Source organism: Tachysurus vachellii, chromosome 22 (genome assembly GCF_030014155.1).
Source record: "Tachysurus vachellii isolate PV-2020 chromosome 22, HZAU_Pvac_v1, whole genome shotgun sequence".
NCBI lineage: Eukaryota > Metazoa > Chordata > Actinopteri > Siluriformes > Bagridae > Tachysurus > Tachysurus vachellii.
Window position 1 is genome coordinate 18,176,246 of NC_083481.1, and position 18,576 is coordinate 18,194,821.

Genomic DNA, 18,576 nt, shown 5'->3' on the forward strand with positions numbered 1-18,576 from the left:
TTTGTGTGCGTGTGTTTGTGTGTGCTTGTGTTTGTGTGTGTGCATGTGTTTGTGTGTGTGTATTTGTGTGTGTGTGTGACAACAGTTCTTCCCCAAACACAAGGACGTTTACTGTACTACAAGTTTGTTATGATGTTTTCTGCAGACTGTTAAAATGACATCATGTTGTCAAAAAAAGTCAATAAAGAAGCAAAAGTATAAAAGTTCTGAAAGTGTTTTTCATCTTTGGGAATCAGAAGAGCAGCACAGATTAATCGTGTGTTAAGTAAACAGTATTGTGGCTTTTTGCCCCTAGGGCACAAGGACAAATAGTGTGGAGCCACCAGCAGAACGAGTAACCAGATGGTTTAAATGTGTGTGTAATTGTGAGAGTAGACATCTGTGTGGGTCGTCATGGCACGAGCCACAATCATATTAACTTTCATTGGATCTTTACTTCTTTGTTTCACCTCAGTGCCAGTTAAGAAGGTAAGAACTGAGCCCAAGGTCCGTGGGTCACCTGCTAGTTTCTTAAATTACTTTCACACTGCAGATCTTTAAGCTACAGTAACTCCTGTAAATAATGTCGAATAACAATAACAACTGTCATTTTCACTATCATCTTAATTCTCAAATGACCCTTCATTAAAGCCATAAAGTGTGTTTTTGTCCGAATAAGTGAAGGTTTCGTTAATTACATCTGTTATAATGCTTGTGTAAAAACATGTATAAAACAAGCGTACGTTGGGTGCAAACGTTGGGTGAAGGTCCACTCACACACTGAGGGTTATTATTGTCTGAGTTCTTCTGTATGTTTAGGAGAGGTTACTGGAACTGAGTGCGTATGACAGTCAAAAAAAAGCAACACAGTACTTGTGTGACTACAAAAAACTGAACATAAACGATTGTTAGAATTTGATAATAATCTAGAAGTCATTTTCATTCATCTGTACTTGAAATGGTTTTTAACAAAAAGTTGAAAAAAAAAGTCTCAATCTTGTTGTTTTCACCTAAATGCAGTCCCGGGATGTTGACATCTACAGCTTCCACATTAATTCTACGGTAAACAGCCGCTACGCCGTCACGATCATCACGAGCCGTGTGGCGAACCGCCTCAATGAGTCCAAAGAGGTTCATTTCCAGGTCAAGATACCAAAAAATGCTTTCATCACCAAATTCAGGATGTAAGTCAACACAAACGTAATCAGACATGAAGGTTTGATTTCCACAGGTGTGAAAAAGAGGTGTGAACAGGAAGTGGTATAAAAAATGTTTGGTTCAGAGTGAACAAGCATCAAAAGAAGTCAGGTCCAACTAGATCTGGGCGATAAATCGATTTTATCGATTAAATCGAATGTGTAGTTTACATCGGTTTGTTTGAATGAAAATCGGTTTTCTCTTTAACATCCGCTGACGCTCCCCTCTGGGCTCCCGTAGTTCCGAATGGGCTCAGCCCTCCCCCCGCGCGTTTGCCGTAGAGATACACAAACAACATGGCAGCGAGCAGGGAAGAACTCGTTCCCAAGATAGGCACAGTGTCATCTGTCATATGGAATTCGTTCTGTTTTGCGTCGTCAGACACAGAACACACAACACCCCGCTGCAAAGTGTGTTTAAAGTCTGTTGCTAGCAAAGGTAGCAGTACGACTAATTTACTGCAGCACCTTAAACCGAGGCATGCTGTCGAGTGGGAGAGATGTTACGCCCTGCGAAATGAAAAAGACCGCGGCAGCACAAACACACCGCCAAAAAACAACCTACCGTCTTACAATCCAGTATGATAAGGAGGAGGCCGTTGGGAAGCGATCATGGATGCAGAGAATTCCTGTTATACGCATCAACAAACATTATACAGTACTCCATGTTGTGTATTGTGACTTAAGTAAAGTTGGCCACATATTCACAGGTTCGAGTTTCCCGAGTCAATAACTCCTGAGCTAAACGCTGTTACTACACAAATAACACCTCTTTTTTATCGTAGTAATGTAGAGACGCAGCTACAACCCAATTTTCCTCAATATCAGCTTTCGTACGTGGTGGACAAAATACATAAGTCTCTATGTGCGAACACCTAAGAGACAGATTCCAAAAGACCGTTTGCAAAATGCAAAACCCAAAAAGTGAATACTTTAAAAACAGTCAATAACTTCACTGTAATACACTGTACTGTTTTTTATCATAATATCATATTCATATTTTTATCATTTTTTATCATTTTATGATGAAAAATCATAAAAATTATACAAAAAGACATTTCCCCCAAATATGTGTTATAGTATAACTATCAGGACATCAGTGGTGTGTGCGCTGAATTTGGTGACAGTACAGTGTATTAAAGTGAAGTTATTATACTATTCGCTTTTCGGGTTTTGCACTTTGCAGACAGTCCCTTGGAATCTGTCTCAGGTGTATAATATATAAATATACAGGAAAAATCTATTTAAATCGTAAATCGATTTTTTGTGAAAAAATCGGGGATTTTCATTGTAGGCCATATCACCCAGCCCTAGGTCCAACAGGTTTTTAAGTGGAGAAAAAACTTCTATAAAATATCTGAGAAATGTGTCAGAAGACGTTAAAATGAAACACACACTGGATATTTAGGCAGACAAGTACAACATGCACGCTAAAGGAACGAAGAAACCATTATCCAGATGTTCTGATCCGCTACGGTGCACAGAACCAACAAGCAGTTCAGATATAATGCTGATTTCACTGAACACCGGCTGGAGATTAACACCACAGTGATAACAGAAAGCAGGTGAACTAAACTCAAAATATCAGGGAGTTTGACTTGTGTTCCTGTGAAGCGGTGTGAGGAGCAGTAAACAAACTCAAGACGCACGGCTCCTTAGCACATAGAATCCTTAATTGTGCTTAATGTTTCTTGTATGCAATAAATAAATGTGTCTAAACATCTCTTCATGAGGATCATCGAGGGAAAGATGTATGACGGAGTTGTAAAGCAAAAAGAAGCAGCGCAGCAGCAGTACAGTCAAGCCGTATCACGAGGAGAAAGCGCCGGGATCGTCAGGTACCACAGACACAAGGATAATTCTTATAGAACTCTTAGATCACATGGTTTAGATTTCACATTAATTAAAGTACAACCATTATGTTTAAATATTAAATTATGTTTCTAACCATCCTAATGCACTAGCATAAAAACTCAGTAGCAAACAACTAGCGCAGGTAATGACGATCCTCGTTGTGGGCTTCAGCTCGGTAGGACGGACGCTGGAGGAGTTTAAAACCTCGGTGACGGTGGCGGCTCTCAGTAAGGTGACCTTTCATCTCACCTACGAAGAGTTGCTAAAGCGACGGCTTGGCAAATATAAGTTACAAATCAATGCCCAACCGATGCAGCCTGTGGCAGATTTCAAGGTGATTTAAGTCCTAAGGACCAGAGAACATCTACAACATGTTTCAGACTGAGATTATGATCATGTCGTATGGCAGTTTATATTTACTACATGTGACTGAATACTGAGATTTAAATAAAATATTACGTGGCGATATTTGTGTTGAATGCAATGATTAAAGGTGCGGTGCACGATGTTTGAAAGCCAATGTTGACATTTGAAATCATCAAAACAAACACGCCTCCAACCCAAATGGGTGTCACCCCTGTTTTGATAGCTCCGCCCCACACAAACATACGCAACCCAGGCAACTATTATGGCGGAACCTGCTGGGGCAGCTGACTGAGGGGATATTTTTAATGTGTTTTTGTAGTACTGTGTGTTGTAGCGTGAAAGGTTTAGCTCCGTTTCACGTGGAAGACGACGTTCAACACCTAGAACCCGAGGCAGAGGTAACAGCAGGTATCCGCCATGTCAATGTTTCCAATCGTTTTCTGCTAACGACACACATGCGCACTAAACACTCTCTTCGCCGCATATTGCCAAGACACGCCCCTTTCTGCTCACTGGCTACACGTTTGTTTTGTTTGCCGGCCCGACTCGGTTTTATGAAGCATTTTTCAAACATTGTGCACCTCACCTTTAATAGTTCAAAGCAGGTCACAGGTTCTTCTTGCAAAGAACAGGTCATTGTTTAAATAAATGATTTAAAATGACTGAAACTAGGACTATAACAAACACATAAGATTGTGATTTAAACACATTTTAATCCAATACATTTTTTAGATAATTAGATCCATTCTTTTTATATTCTTTTCGTCTGACTAAACATAAACATACGATTGAATAGCTACCATACGTTTGTATCGGATCGTACGATCGTGTCTCGTCTAGGTTGATGTCTACATTACTGAGCGGTCAGGGATTTCCTTCCTGGAGGTAAACGGAGGACTGAAAACACAAGAGATGTCCAGTGCTGTAATCACTACTCTGTCTGCGTCTACCAAAGAGGTGATAAGTAAAGGTTAAAGTTATGCTTTAATGAAAATGTAATCTGTACTACAAAAATGAGCTGGACCTTTGTCATGCATGACTGAACGTCTGATGTACAGTATAAACCTGCACCGTGTGTGTACCTGCAGGCTTGGGTGAACTTTTATCCCACTCGTGAGCAACAGACCAACTGTGAAGGCTGTGGAGAAAATGGACTAAATGGAGACCTGTTCATAGAGTATGATGTGAAGAGACCTAATCAGAACGGAGAACTGCAGGTTTAAAACTTTAAACAGAATCTTAATCAGAACCTTTATAATAATTAAAATTATGATGCTTTCCTGTGACATCACATTGTGACTGTGATGTGAATATAAATGTAAAGCACTGAGTTGGTAACGTGTTCCTTTCTCTAAATGACTTTGTCTTTGCCCGTTTCTAGGCACTGAACAGCTATTTCGTCCATTACTTTGCACCTACAGATGTTCAGAAAATCCCCAAAAATGTGGTGTTTCTCATCGACCAAAGCGGCTCCATGCGCGGCACGAAAATTCATCAGGTAGACGATAACATTTTAAGGAGATAAATTAATAAATTAATATATAATTAATAGAATAGAATAGAATAGAATAGAATAGAATAGAATAAAATAGAATATAATAGACCCCTCCTTGAACCGCCACCTTATTGTGGCGGAGGGATTTACGTGCCTGAATGATCCTATGAGCTATGTTGTCTGGGGCTTTCTGCCCCTGGTAGGGTCTCCCAAGGCAAACAGGTCCTGGGTGACAGGCCAGACAAAGAGCGGTTCAAGCACCCCTTATGAGAAATTCAACAACAAGGTCCATGAAGTCGCCCGGTATGGCACAACCGGGGCCCCACCCTGGAGCCAGGCCGGGGTTGGGGCTCGCATGCGAGTGCCTTGTGTCTGGGTCTTACCCCACAGGGCCCGGCCGGGCTCAGCCCGAAGGAGCGAAGTGGGGCCGATCTCCAGTGGGCCCACCACCTGCAGGAGGAACCGTAAGGGGCCAGTGCATTGTGGATCGGGTGGCAGTCGAAGGCGGGGGCCTCGGCGACCCAATCCCCGGACACGAAATCTGGCTCTAGGGACATGGAATGTCACCATGCTGGGAGGGAAGGAGCCTGAGATTGAGAGATACCGACTAGAGATAGTTGGGCTCACCTCCACGCACAGCTTGGGCTCTGGAACCCAACTTCTCGAGAGAGGCTGGACTCTTTATTACTCTGGAGTTGCCCGTGGTGAGAGGCAGCGGGCTGGTGTGGGCTTGCTCATAGCCCCCCAGCTCAGCCGCCATGTGTTGGAGTTCACCCCGGGGAACGAGAAGGTCATTTTCCTGCGCCTTCGGGTTGGGGATAGGTCTCTTACTGTTATTTGCGTTTACGGGCCAAATGGCAGTGTACAGTACCCGACCTTCTTGGAGTCTCTTGGAGGGGTGCTGGAAAGTTCTCCGACAGGGGACTCTGTCGTTCTACTGGGGGACTTCAACGCTCACGTGGGCAGCAACAGTGACACCTGGAGGGGCGTGATTGGGAGGAACGCAAACCCCCCCTGACCTGAACCCAAGTGGTGTTCTGGTATTGGACTTCTGTGCTAGTCACAGTTTGTCCATAACAAACACCATGTTCAAGCATAAGGGTGTCCATCAGTGCACGTGGCACCAGGACACCCTAGGTCGGAGGTCGATGATCTTTTTTGCGGTTGTTTCATCTGACCTCCGGCCGTATGTCTTGGACACTCGGGTAAAGAGAGGGGGCGGAGCTGTCAACTGATCACCACCTGGTGATGAGTTGGATCCGATGGCAGGGGAGGAAGTTGGACAGACTTGGCAGACCCAAACGTACTGTGTCAGAGAGATCTTCAACTCCCACCTCCAGCAGAGCTTCAACCAGATCCCGAGGGAGGTTGGAGACATTGAGTCCGAGTGGACCATGTTTTCCACTTCCATTGTCGACGCAGCTGCTCGGAGCTGTGGCCATAAGGTCTCCGGTGCCGGTCGTGGTGGCAATCCCCGAACCCGGTGGTGGACCCCGGATGTAAGGGATGCCGTCAAGCTGAAGAAGGAGTCCTATCGAGCCTGGTTAGCTCGGGGGACTCCGGAGGCAGCTGATAGGTACCGGAGGGCCAAGCAAGCTTCAGCCCGGGTGGTTGTAGAGACAAAAACTCGGGTCTGGGAGGAGTTCGCTGAGGCCATGGAGAAGGACTATCGGTCGGCCTCGAAGGAATTCTCGCAAACCGTCCAACGCCTCAGGAGGGGGCAGCAGTGCCCTGCTCACACTGTTTACAGTGGAAGTGGGAGTCTGCTGACTTCGACTGGGGACATTCTCAGACGGTGGAAGGAGTACTTCGAGTTTCTCCTCAACCCCACAGCATGTCTTCCACTGAGGAAGCAGAGGCCGAGGGCTCAGTTGTGGACTCTTCGATCCCCCAAGCTGAGGTCACTGAGGTAGTTGAGAAGCTCCTCAGTGGCAAGGCACCGGGGTGGATGAGATCCGCCCTGAGTACCTCAAGTCTCTGGATGTTGTGGGGCTGTCTTGGTTGACACACTTCTGCAACATCGCGTGGTGGTTGGGGACAGTGCCTCTGGACTGGCAGACTGGGTGGTGGTCCATCTGTTTAAGATGGGGGACCGGAGGGTGTGTTCCAACTACAGGGGGATCACACTCCTCAGCCTCCCCGGAAAAGTCTATGCCAGGGTACTGGAGAGAAGAATTCGGCCGATAGTCGAACCTCGGATGCAGGACTGCCCTTTGTCACTGTCCTGTTCATTATTTATATGGACAGGATTTCTAGGCGCAGTCGGGGGCCAGAGGGAGTCCGGTTTGGGGACCACAGGATTTTGTCTCTGCTTTTTGCAGATGATGTTGTCTTGTTGGCCTCCTCAAATCAGGACCTCCAGCGTGCACTGGGACGGTTTGCAGCCGAGTGTGAAGCAGCGGGGATGAGAATCAGCACCTCCAAGTCCGAGGCCATGGTTCTCAGCCGGAAAAGGGTGGCTTGTCCCCTTCAGGTTGGTGGAGAGCTCCTGTCTCAAGTGGAGGAGTTTAAGTATCTTGGGGTCTTGTTCACGAGTGAGGGAAGGATGGAGCGGGAGATCGACAGGCGGATCGGTGTATCTTCTGCAGTGATGCAGTCGATATACTGGTCTGTTGTGGTGAAGAAAGAGCTGAGCCATAAGGCGGAGCTCTCTATTTACCAGTCGATCTACGTTCCTACCCTCACCTATGATCATGAGCTTTGGGTCATGACCGAAAGGACAAGATCCCTGATACAGGCAGCCGAAATGAGTTTCCTCCGCAGGGTGGCTGGGCTCTCCCTTAGAGATAGAGTGAGGAGCTCGGTCTCTCGGGAGGAGTTCAGAGTAGAGCCGCTGCCCCTCCACATCGAAAGGAGTCAGCTGAGGTGGCTCGGGCATCTGTTCCGGATGCCTCCTGGACGCCTCCCTGGGGAGGTGTTCTGGGCATGTCCAATCGGGAGGAGTCCCCGGGGAAGACCTAGGACACGGTGGAGGGACCATGTTTCTCGGATGGCCTGGGAACGCCTCGGTATTCCCCCAGAAGAGCTGGAGGAAGTGTCTGGGGAGAGGGAAGTCTGGGCATCCCTGCTTAGTCTGCTGCCCCCGCGACCCGGTCCCGGATAAGCGGTAGAAAATGGATGGATGGATAGAATAGAATAGAATAGAATAGAAGCCTTTATTATCGCCACATATACATTACAGCACAGTGGAATTCTTTTCTTCACATACCCCAACTGAGGAGGTTAGGGTCAGAGTGCAGGGGCAGCTATGATACAGCACCCCTAGAGCACAGGAACCCACAGTTCCTGCTCTAGCTGCCGTTTCAGTGAACACGTAGAGTGCTGAACTAATCGGTTAGTGAAGAAACGCTACAGTGTGTTGACTCAGTAGCTGCAATAGCTCAGTAGTCCTAAAGGACTTGGTCTGTTTTTTATTTCTACCTTTTTTAAGTTAGACTCGTCTGGCGATGCTGAAGATTTTGGGAGATCTGGCTGAAGACGACTACTTCGGCCTGATCACCTTTGACAGTATTGTACATGTCTGGAACCCTGAACTCCTCCAAGCTAAAGAAGAAAATCTGGAGAAGGCAAAGTCCTTTGTGAAGGCAATTCAAGCTCGGGGAGGTAAAAAAATCTACAAACAAACTCTTGGTTTCTCTAAAAGGTGAAGGTCGATTATACCATATTAACATTATTGGGAATAATTAAATCATCAAGCTGCTAAAGGACTTCATCTCTGTTCATTCGTATTACTTTTACACACAAAATATGGTACGATTGAAGTTAAATTAGTTTAGAGTAAAAAAATGTTTGTAGTACGCTCAGGTTTGAAATACGATTGTAATTCTTTATTGTGCTCAAGTCATAAGAGACTCAATTAATTACTTACGTTAAATTAATCATTTAATATTTTCACTTCTCCCTCAGGCACAAACATCAACCAAGTCGTGCTAAATGGGGTGGAAATGATAAAAAGCCACCCGCGACAGGGTTCTGCCTCAATCGTCATCCTGCTGACTGACGGAGACCCCACTTCAGGCACACACACACACACACACACACGCACACACACACTAGCACAAACAGTATCTATATCTCAACTGCATTTCTTATAAACTAAATACAAGTAAAATATTTAAAATAGAATTATTCTGCAGTCAATACAACGATTCTTCTATTGAGTTAAAAAATTACTGTGCCGTATTTTAGTATTTAGACTTTGTGCAGTCAGTCAGTTCTAACAGCTCTGTGTCCCGCAGGTGAAACAAACACAGAAAGAATTCAGGCCAATGTCAAAAAGGCCATTGATGGTAAATTTCCACTTTACTGTCTGGGGTTTGGATTTGACGTGAACTTTGACTTCTTGGAGAAAATGGCGCAGGAAAATGACGGAGTCGCACGCAGGATCTACGAGGACTCGGATGCTGACCTCCAGCTGCAGGTGGGATACGGCATGTTAGTTATTTTCAGAAAGATCCCATTACACACTAGTCATTCGGCAAAGATTAAAATCTTTTTCACACCTTCATGCTCAGGGTTTCTATGAGGAAGTGGCCACGCCGCTCTTAACTGATGTCCAACTGAAATACCCCGGAGCTGCAAATCTCACCCAGACCAGCTTCAGGCAGTATTATAACGGCTCAGAGATCGTGGTGGCTGGACAAATCACAGACAACAGCCTGGAAACTTTAAAAACCGAAGTCATCGCAATCTCAGTAAGATCATCACTGCTACCATGACTACAGATCTGCTCTTCAATTCCACTTCCCTCTCAATCGGTTTCTTATTTGTCATTTGGAAATCATAGTCCAACGCTTTAAGCCTTCCCCTACTAGTGTTGAGCTGCACTGCAAATGAAAGTGTTTCCTGTTCTTTCCTGTGATTTTCAGAAAAACACAAATGTAACGTACCAGGACTTCACGTCGACAAAAGACCTCATTGATGTTTTACCGCAACATGAAAACTTCATCCAGAGACTGTGGGCTCATCTTACAGTGAAACAGCTCCTGGAGAAAGAGTGAGTGTTCACCCTGTCTACAGCTTTACATAAAGAAATAACATGGTGGATTTACCGAGTGCTTTTGTGTGTGTTAGAGTGGCCCTCACAGGACAGGAGAAAGAAGCAGCCAAGAAAAAAGCTCTGGACCTTTCTCTGAAATATGAATTTGTGACTCCGCTCACCTCCATGGTGGTCACTAAGCCACAGGAAGAGGAGACGCAAGTCGCCCACAAACCAAAGGAAGGTGCAGAGACACCCAAACGTCAGAGCTCCAGAAGACTCACAGGGTCACTCCTAAAGAGTCCACACTACACTAATACGGCACATTTACCACAACTGCAAACAGGTTAGGAAAAAGTTTGTTTTAATAAATAGTCATTTTTACACTAAAGCCAAACTTTCACGTGTATAAATTTAACTGCATTAGAAAACATGTCAAACCAAATAAGTACCACAGACACTTCTGTACTACAGCAAAACATTTCTCAAAAAAATCCATTTTTAAGCTAAAACATAACAGATAATGAATAAATAAGATCCCCCCGTGTGGTTCTGGGATTGTTGCTCACCGTTCTTGTGATCATTTTTACCCCACGAGGTGAGATCTTGTGTGGAGCCCCAGATCAAGGGAGATTATCAGTGGTCTTGTATGTCTTCTATTTTCTTTAATTGCTCCCACAGTTGATTTCTTCACACCAAACTGCATCCCTATTGCAGATTCAGTCTTCCCAGCCTGGTGCAGGTCTACAATTTAGGCCCCGTTCACACTGCAGGTAAAAGTGGCCCAAAACTGATTTTTCTGGGGTCAAGTGACCAGGTCAGACTTTTTCAGGAGTAGTATAAACACTTAAATCTAGCCCAGATCTGATTTTTTCAAATCAGATTCAGACCACTTCCATATGTGGTCCTGAATCAGTCCCAAATCTGATTTTTTCCAATGTGGCCGCAGTGTGAACAACCAAGGTAGATTTGATGCGACTTTTACATTTACATTTTACATTTACATTTACAGCATTTAGCAGACACTCTTATCCAGAGTGACTTACATTGTCTTATCTCAGTTTATACACCTGAGCAATTGAGGGTTAAGGGCCTTGCTCAGGGGCCCTATTGCAGTTACACAAACATTTAGAAAGAAAAGCGAAAAAAAGCTTACTTCCTCCATAACCTCGCCAACTTTAGCGCAACGGTGTGCTGCGTGTGACATCATTGTTATTGTTCGTTTGCGCATGCGGGTCAGTTTGAAACAGCAAACAGTTCACACTGGTATCTGATGTAGGCCACATTTTAAAAGGTAATGTGAACAGCCAAACAAAAAAATCAGATCTGAGCAAAATATCCGAATTGAGCATTAAGACTTGCAGTGTGAACGTGGTTTTAGTTTCTGGTGTCCTTTGACAGCTCTTTGGTCTCTGCCATAGTGGAGTTTGGAGTCTGACTGTTTGAGGTTTTATACTGATAACGAGGTGTCTAATACAGGTAATGAGTGGAGGACAGAGGAGGCTCTTAAAGAAGAAGTTACAGGTCTGTGAGAGCCATAAATCTTGCTTTTTTGTAGGTGACCAAATACTTATTTTACAGAGGAATTTACCAATTAATTCATTAAAAATCCTACAATGTGATTTCTTTTTGTTGTTCAATTGTGGATTCTTTCCCCCGTTCTGTCTCTCATAGTTGAAGTGTACCTATGATGAAAATTACAGGCCTCTCTCATCTTTTTAAGCGGGAGAACCTGCACAGTCGGTGGCTGAATAAATACTTTTTTGCCCCACTGTATATCCATAAAGGCCTGAATTATTATCCATCGTTAATGTAATGAATTAAAGCATGTAGTTACTCTGCTGGGGAACTGCTGCAAGAAACTGAAGACTATTTTACTATCTATGAAGCTATTGTTTCACTATAATTATTGCTTTGTGGTATTTTGCTTGAAACTAAATTCCATTTGGATGTGACAGGTTTTCTAATGCAGTGAAATTCATCCGTTTGTAAACGGAGGATAAACTTTCCTCACTTCACTCAACTATGGTCTCAGACAGCTTTATGCATGTCCTACTTTAGCCCAATAGATAAAACCAGTTCTAAAAGGTGTTGAATTACTTAATCGCATCAAGGTGAAAACAGGTTTCTTTTACAATGCACTGGACAGATTGGTTTTTCTACAACACACACACACACACGTGCATTAAACACTGCGTTTTAGAATTCACTCACTGTTAACTTCTCCGTGTTGTGTGTCCATGTTGATGGTGGGCAGAATTCCTGTACAAAGAAACCATCAACTGTACTTGATGTGTATAATATTCACAATACAACAGCAAAGCATTATATTGTTGCTTGTTTTCTGTTTTATGTATTTAAAAGATAGAAGAAAGAAAATGTCCATTCACGATTTAACACACACGCTTATGATGACTAAAAAAGACGATCGTCTACGTTCAATAACGATATCAGGTATGACATTTTACACACACACACACACACACATTATATATATATATATATATATATATATATATATATATATATATATATATATATATATATATATATATATATACACATATACTATTTTATTTGAACATTTCTTAGTACTTCACACTGAATCAATATAGACTTATTACTCATTAAATATTTCTCACTTATATTCCTCAAGGACATGTTTCATCTGCAGGTATGGTGAGAGTTTTCTCTTCCAATCTGTCTTACAAACTGAGGTTATGTTATATTTTAATCTCCTTCAAAAAAAAAAAAAAAATATATATATATATATATATATATATATATATATATATATATATATATATATATATATATATACATATATATACACATATATATGTATATATATATATATATATATATATATATATATATATATATATATATATATATATATTATGAACAAAACAGCTTTTGACTCCGTTAGAAAAGTGTGTTGCAGTACAATTTAAATGCCCTTTAAAGGTATGGTGTACGTTGTTTGTGAAACTGAGTCGGGCCGACAAACAAAACAAACGTGCAGCCAATGAGCAGAAAGGGGCGTGTCTTGTCAATATGCAGCAGAGAGAGTGTTCAGTGTTATGCATTGTTTATCATGACATACAATTTTAAGAGAGTTTCGGTATTAAAGCACCAACAAACAAAAGCAGGGTCATTCCGTATCAGCCCCATGAGAGATCTCAAAAGTTAAGTTATACTTTATATACCCAGTTTATCAGGGTATATAAAGAGTGTAAACACTCATCTGTTCACTACGTCAACATTAAATCAATTTAACTCTACGTCTTAAAATTATGTTGTCATTTATACCTCAATAACTACACCTCTTTCCTTAAAAAATAAAAAGACTCTGAAGCTCCAGCAAGACGAGTTACACTTCAGTCAGGTACGTACAGTATGTGGTTTCAGAGTTACAGCCATTCAGACAAGTCTACATCTAGAACGTTTCCTACTCAGTATGCAGCACATCATCGCTATTCTCTAATCTCGTCTCTCTCACAGCGAGTGATCTCAGGTTCCTGATCTCTGCACAGCCAAAACCGATCTGTTACAACGCACCTGTAGGTCATAAACTCAGCCTCCTTACTTACACCTCATCAGGTAAAGAATGACATTATTCTATACGCTTGTTTTTATACATATTGAAATCCTAATTGAACTGTTTATTGTTGATCCTATTTGTATGTGATATTTTGAATTGTCCAAATGATACAGAAGTCTTCTATTTAATCATTTTAATTTTTGGACAGACTTTAAAAAAGTATTTTGAGCCTGTGAACAATTACTAGGAATGAACAGCAAACTCTTATTAAACCTGGTAACTGCTATAGCGTTGTGCAAATCTTCTCTCCAGATTTCTCTATGAATGGTGAACTCTCAGAGAAAGGTTTCCAGCTGATTGCTATACATTACAAAACAGCAAAGCTTCTCGTGAGCCCTACTGAAAGTGTCTATTCTGACGGAGAGACCTCTGTGACGCTTCGTTGGGGGCAACCGTCAGCTGACAGACTCGAGTCAGACAGGTAAAGATTCTACTGCGGTGTTAAAAGCCAAAGGTGTTTTGATTAGAGAGTGTTGTAGCTGTGGGGAAAACGTGTAATATATAAATATGTATGTAGGGCGCCAAAAGTTTTGAGTTGATGATGTCACAGGGACAGTAAGTGAAACTGACAGAGGTCTCAACCAGGAAAACTAAAAACAGCACTAAGATGGACACAAAAAAAAGCAGTGTATAAGGTTATACAATAAATACACTGGGCAGGTCAGAAGACATTAGAGTGTAAAGATATTTCAGAATTATTATTAGTGACAGTAAAGAAACCTCAGTGTGTACCGGGCGTGAACGTCGCATGGGACAAAAATGTGGTAGCCTAGTGGTTAAGGTGTCGGGCTACCAATCGGAAGGTTGTGAGTTCGATTCCTGCGTCCACCAAGCTGCCACTGCTGGGCCCCTGAGCAAGGCCCTTAACCCTCAATTGCTCAGTTGAATAAAAATGAGATAAAATGTAAGTCACTCTGGATATAAGGGGCGTCTGCTAAATGCTGTGAATGTAAATGTACAAAAAACAGTATATGTACGTGGAAATCCAACAGAGTGAATTTGCCTCCACAGCGTGTCGATATTTCTGAGGGACAACGAATTAGATGTCACCATGGGATCCGTGCGTGTGGTTTTTCTCCTCCACAAGAAAGACAAGGAGCTGCTTCTGTGGCCTTCTGTCCGTCAACAACCGAGAAACGCTAAGACACAAGGCATTCTGGGTAAGAACACTGAAGCACTTCTAAAGAATGGGGCACTGCCAAGGTTCGATCGAACAAACACAGTAGTAGAATATTGTAGAAGGAAAGAGAACGGTACAAATAGTGCAAATTTGTTGTTGAACAGAACAGCGTCACTAGACCGCAAATAACATCAGACATGCTCCTCCTGTACTAACTGCATTAATTATTTATCTTTAATAATCAAGGAAAAACTGATCTTCAGTATATAGAGATACCAGGGTCCACGATTACTATCATGGATCAGGAGGTGGTGGCACACTTGTAAGTACATGCAATGAATGCAAGCCTTCATTTAAACTACTATCTTATTGCTGTTCTGAAGCTAAACTTCATTAACGTGTCTCGTTCCAGGAGCTCGGCTACGGACTACAGAATTCCTGCTGCCCCTAGTGTGGAATGTTGGCTTGTACCATTCCACTCTGCCCTGCAGGGGGAGCTGTCTGACTTCACTGTCTCACAGCTGTAGAACTCCATGGTAGATGTAATGATACACTGATTTCTAACCGTGTAAACGAGACACTACAGAAATCAGACCTTTAAAGACGGCGTGTGTTAATAAAAGTATAAAGTCGTAACTAATCTGGAGCTGGTGGTACAAAACAATGTATGGCAAATTATTTTAAGGAAATATGAGCTTGTGGTATGAGGAAGAGAGCAGGTCTGCTCGGGAGAGCTAACCAGATGACGGGAACCGGCTGAATGTTTTGAAGAAGGACCATAGGCAGGATTTTTATGTTGTGTACATCTATCAAATGAGTGTCAATGAAACAGGAATACGGATTCTGACTGAAACCAAATTAAATGAAGCAGCCGTCTAACTTGCAATGCACATAAACAAATGATTACGGTGTTGTTATATGTTAAATAAAATCTAAACAATGGTATCCTATAAGCCAGACACAGGCACATGGATGTAGTCAGACTGGTTATATCTACATTCCTGTGTTTGTGACGTTGGCTGGTGTACAGCATGCTGCCTTGCCTGTTATACAAGGTTGTGCAAATCCGGTCAAAGTTATTTGTTCTTTAGAAGAAAAACAAAGCGTTAAATAATGTGACAACGATATCTTATTATTTACACCATGCATTGGGCAAATCAGACCAGAATTTTCTCTTGTTAACAGGTGGAATAATAATTTGATTAGATGGACTAGAGTGCACAGAAGACAGGTGGACACATTTTCTATGTGAAAACACTGCTGAGACAATTGCGTTAACATTGTTATAGAACTCCCCTGCAGTGTGAAGTGCTCAATATGTCAAGAGAAAATGACATCAATATCAGGGTTCAAATAATATCTTACTGCAAAAACACAACCGCTTAGTCTTTATTAATGCACATAAATAGTTAACTACATCGTACGTTATTAGTGACGTATTTTGTAGCCTTGTCGTTCGACTCATAATCAGATTTCCAAGCAACCAAAACACAGTACCGTGCAACACACCGGATTACAGCACGGTGCTTCCCTCTCAGAAAGAGTTCCATATAAAAGAATTTGGGAAACTAAGAAATCTTATTTATCCAATGAACCCTTAAAAAGACCCTTTCCTAGTTCAGTGACATTTTTAGCAGTAACTGAAGGTTTTAAACAGTAAGAACCTGAGCGTTAACATATTACCAACACAGCTGGAGCAAATCTAGTAATATCAAACATTTAGAAATAACAGATAAAGTAAATTACTGGTTACATGTGAAACCTAAACTTAACTACAGAGACGACATATTTACAGTCCATATAGTTTACAGTAAACGTAGCCGGACTTTTCTTTTGTACCATATGCTATTGTTGAATTAAATTTAATTTATGATAATATATTAGTCTGGGTCAGTAAACCGGAGTGTAAAGATGCCCTTCTAATCTAGCTGGGCCTTTATTAAATACAAGCAAATGTTACAGGCAGCTCTGATAAGGCTGAGAGAGCTGTAAAGCTTAATTAAGGCCTGAGAAAGTGTGTGTGTGTGTGTGAAAATAATCTGATAACATTTATGCTTACTGTGTGTGCCTACGTCAAGTCACTTATCAGCACAGTAAATACACTACGGGTTCAACGAAGGCAAGGTACTTACTTGAATGTGAGGCAGCAGATGTTATCCTCTGGGTAAACAGTGTTTCTAAACTATGCTACCCGAGTCTACAAGTGCCACATCCTTACCATTTCATAAGCAGAACAGAAACAACCTCCACCAGGGATGTACAATAAACAGAGTGTAATGTACTGCCTTACTTTATGTCACAAACCATAATGACTGTCCATAAATATACCGTATAATAGACCGAAGACACTTTTATCTTACAATGACAAGATAAACAGTGGAAATTTAAGCTACTTTACAGAAAAGCCTTTCCGAAAAGTCATTTAAGGATCGAGATTTCATCTTTTTTAATCATACATAAAGATGTGCAAAAAAATCCTGTACCAAGATTTCATAATAAAAAAATCACTAAGTTTCTTCACAAGTTGTTTTTAACAGCTCGATTAAAGATGGGGTCTCCGATGTTTGAGAAATGTTTCAGAAAACTGAGTCGGGCCGCCAAACAAAACAAAAATCAAAACAAACGTATAGGCAATGAGCAGAAAGAGAGTGTTCAGTGCGCATGTGTGACATCAGCAGAAAGCGGCTTTAACATTGACATGGAGGATAAAAACAAAGAAAGTAAGTGAAGAAAGTCTTACGATAAGGTAAGAAGTAGGACGTGTTAATATAGGATCAGCTTTCCAGCGCTGGAGAGAACTGAAGGAGCAGGAAGTTGGTCACATATTCACAGATTGGAGTTTCCCGAGTCAATAACTCCTGAGCTAAACGCTGTTACTACACAAATAACACCTCTTTTCTATCGTAGTAATGTAGAGACGCAGCTACAACCGTGTTTTGTGTAGTAACAGCGTTTAGCTCAGGAGTTATTGATTATACTGAAAATTGTCTTTATGGGAACTCGTACAGAAAGATTGCGTTACGGTTCCAGTTTGTACTTTAGATGTTTAACTCAAGATACAATTAGAAAACCTTTTCTACAGTTGTGTATCATCTTAAAGCGATCTCCACATCCATAAGTCGTACATGAAACATAAGCCCAGGACACACGTTATGTTTGGCTTACAGTGTTGGTTTTGTGATTCTAAGTTAAGCATAAACTCCACTGTGTTGAACTGTAAACATTATATAGCCTATAGGCTAAAGATGTCAGTACTCAGTCACATCTAGCTGTAGAGTAAAGTGTACAATGATGATACTGATCGGTTCTAATTCAGAATAAACACAAATATGTACTCTGTCAATATTGTCTTTTTCATTTGACTAAGCGAACTGTGTTCTTAAGTCAGCTGAGTAATAAAGATTGTCTCTACACTAGTTATTGTGAAATAAGTCTACACACGTACGGTTCTTCTTTTTCCGTACACATTTCTCAGCAGTCCTCTTCAATATCTTTGGTATCTGTTTCTATCTAGATATGCCAGTTGATGCCAGTGATATCACCTGCTGTACCAGATACACTGGAATCATCACCACACATGAGCCATGTCAGCATCACTGCTGTACAACTGACACCGCTGTACTGACAATATATCATGGAGAGTCGTAGCCTAATGGTTAGAGAGTTTGACTCCTAATCCTAAGGTTGTGGGTTCGAGTCTCGGGCCGGCAATACCACGACTGAGGTACCCTTGAGAAAGGCACCGAACCCGCCCAAACGCTCCCCGGGTGACGCAGCATAAATGGCTGCCCACTGCTCTGGGTGTGTGTTCACGGTGTGTGTTCACTGCTGTGTGTGTTCACTTTGGATGGGTTAAATGCAGAGAACAAATTCTGAGTATGGGTCACCGTACTTAGCCGTATGTCACGTCACATATCAGTACCCAATAAACACCTGCTTATTGGTGGTCACTTCAAATAAAGGAAAGAGTAGAAGATCATTCAT

At 42.0% G+C, this 18,576-nt stretch overlaps 1 protein-coding gene across 2 annotated transcripts; it reads left to right on the top strand.

Moving 5' to 3' along the window:
• The first annotated feature begins 308 nt into the window (after positions 1-308).
• Positions 309-16,621, top strand: LOC132837792 (inter-alpha-trypsin inhibitor heavy chain H3-like). 2 transcript variants are annotated; one of them, XM_060857660.1, is made up of 21 exons: positions 309-468; positions 1,000-1,163; positions 2,909-3,013; positions 3,201-3,363; positions 4,236-4,352; positions 4,484-4,612; positions 4,777-4,893; positions 8,325-8,493; positions 8,797-8,907; positions 9,129-9,310; positions 9,405-9,584; positions 9,759-9,886; positions 9,964-10,214; positions 12,233-12,322; positions 12,525-12,542; positions 13,218-13,256; positions 13,373-13,471; positions 13,725-13,893; positions 14,484-14,632; positions 14,839-14,914; positions 15,005-16,621. In XM_060857660.1, the coding sequence occupies exons 1-21, from the start codon at positions 394-396 to the stop codon at positions 15,117-15,119; spliced, it is 2,646 nt and encodes an 881-aa protein (XP_060713643.1). In that variant the 5' UTR covers positions 309-393; the 3' UTR covers positions 15,120-16,621. The 2 variants fall into 2 exon arrangements, with proteins under 2 accessions (XP_060713643.1, XP_060713644.1); XM_060857661.1 differs by lacking the exon at positions 12,525-12,542.
• The last annotated feature ends 1,955 nt before the right edge of the window (positions 16,622-18,576 follow it).

Coding starts and splice junctions, on each gene's coding strand:
- LOC132837792 (XM_060857660.1), top strand. CDS start 394: ATGGCACGAGCCACAATCATATTAACTTTCATTGGATCTTTACTTCTT. Junction 3,364..4,235: donor AGCCTGTGGCAGATTTCAAG/GTGATTTAAGTC, acceptor TGTCTCGTCTAG/GTTGATGTCTACATTACTGA. Junction 4,353..4,483: donor TGTCTGCGTCTACCAAAGAG/GTGATAAGTAAA, acceptor GTGTACCTGCAG/GCTTGGGTGAACTTTTATCC.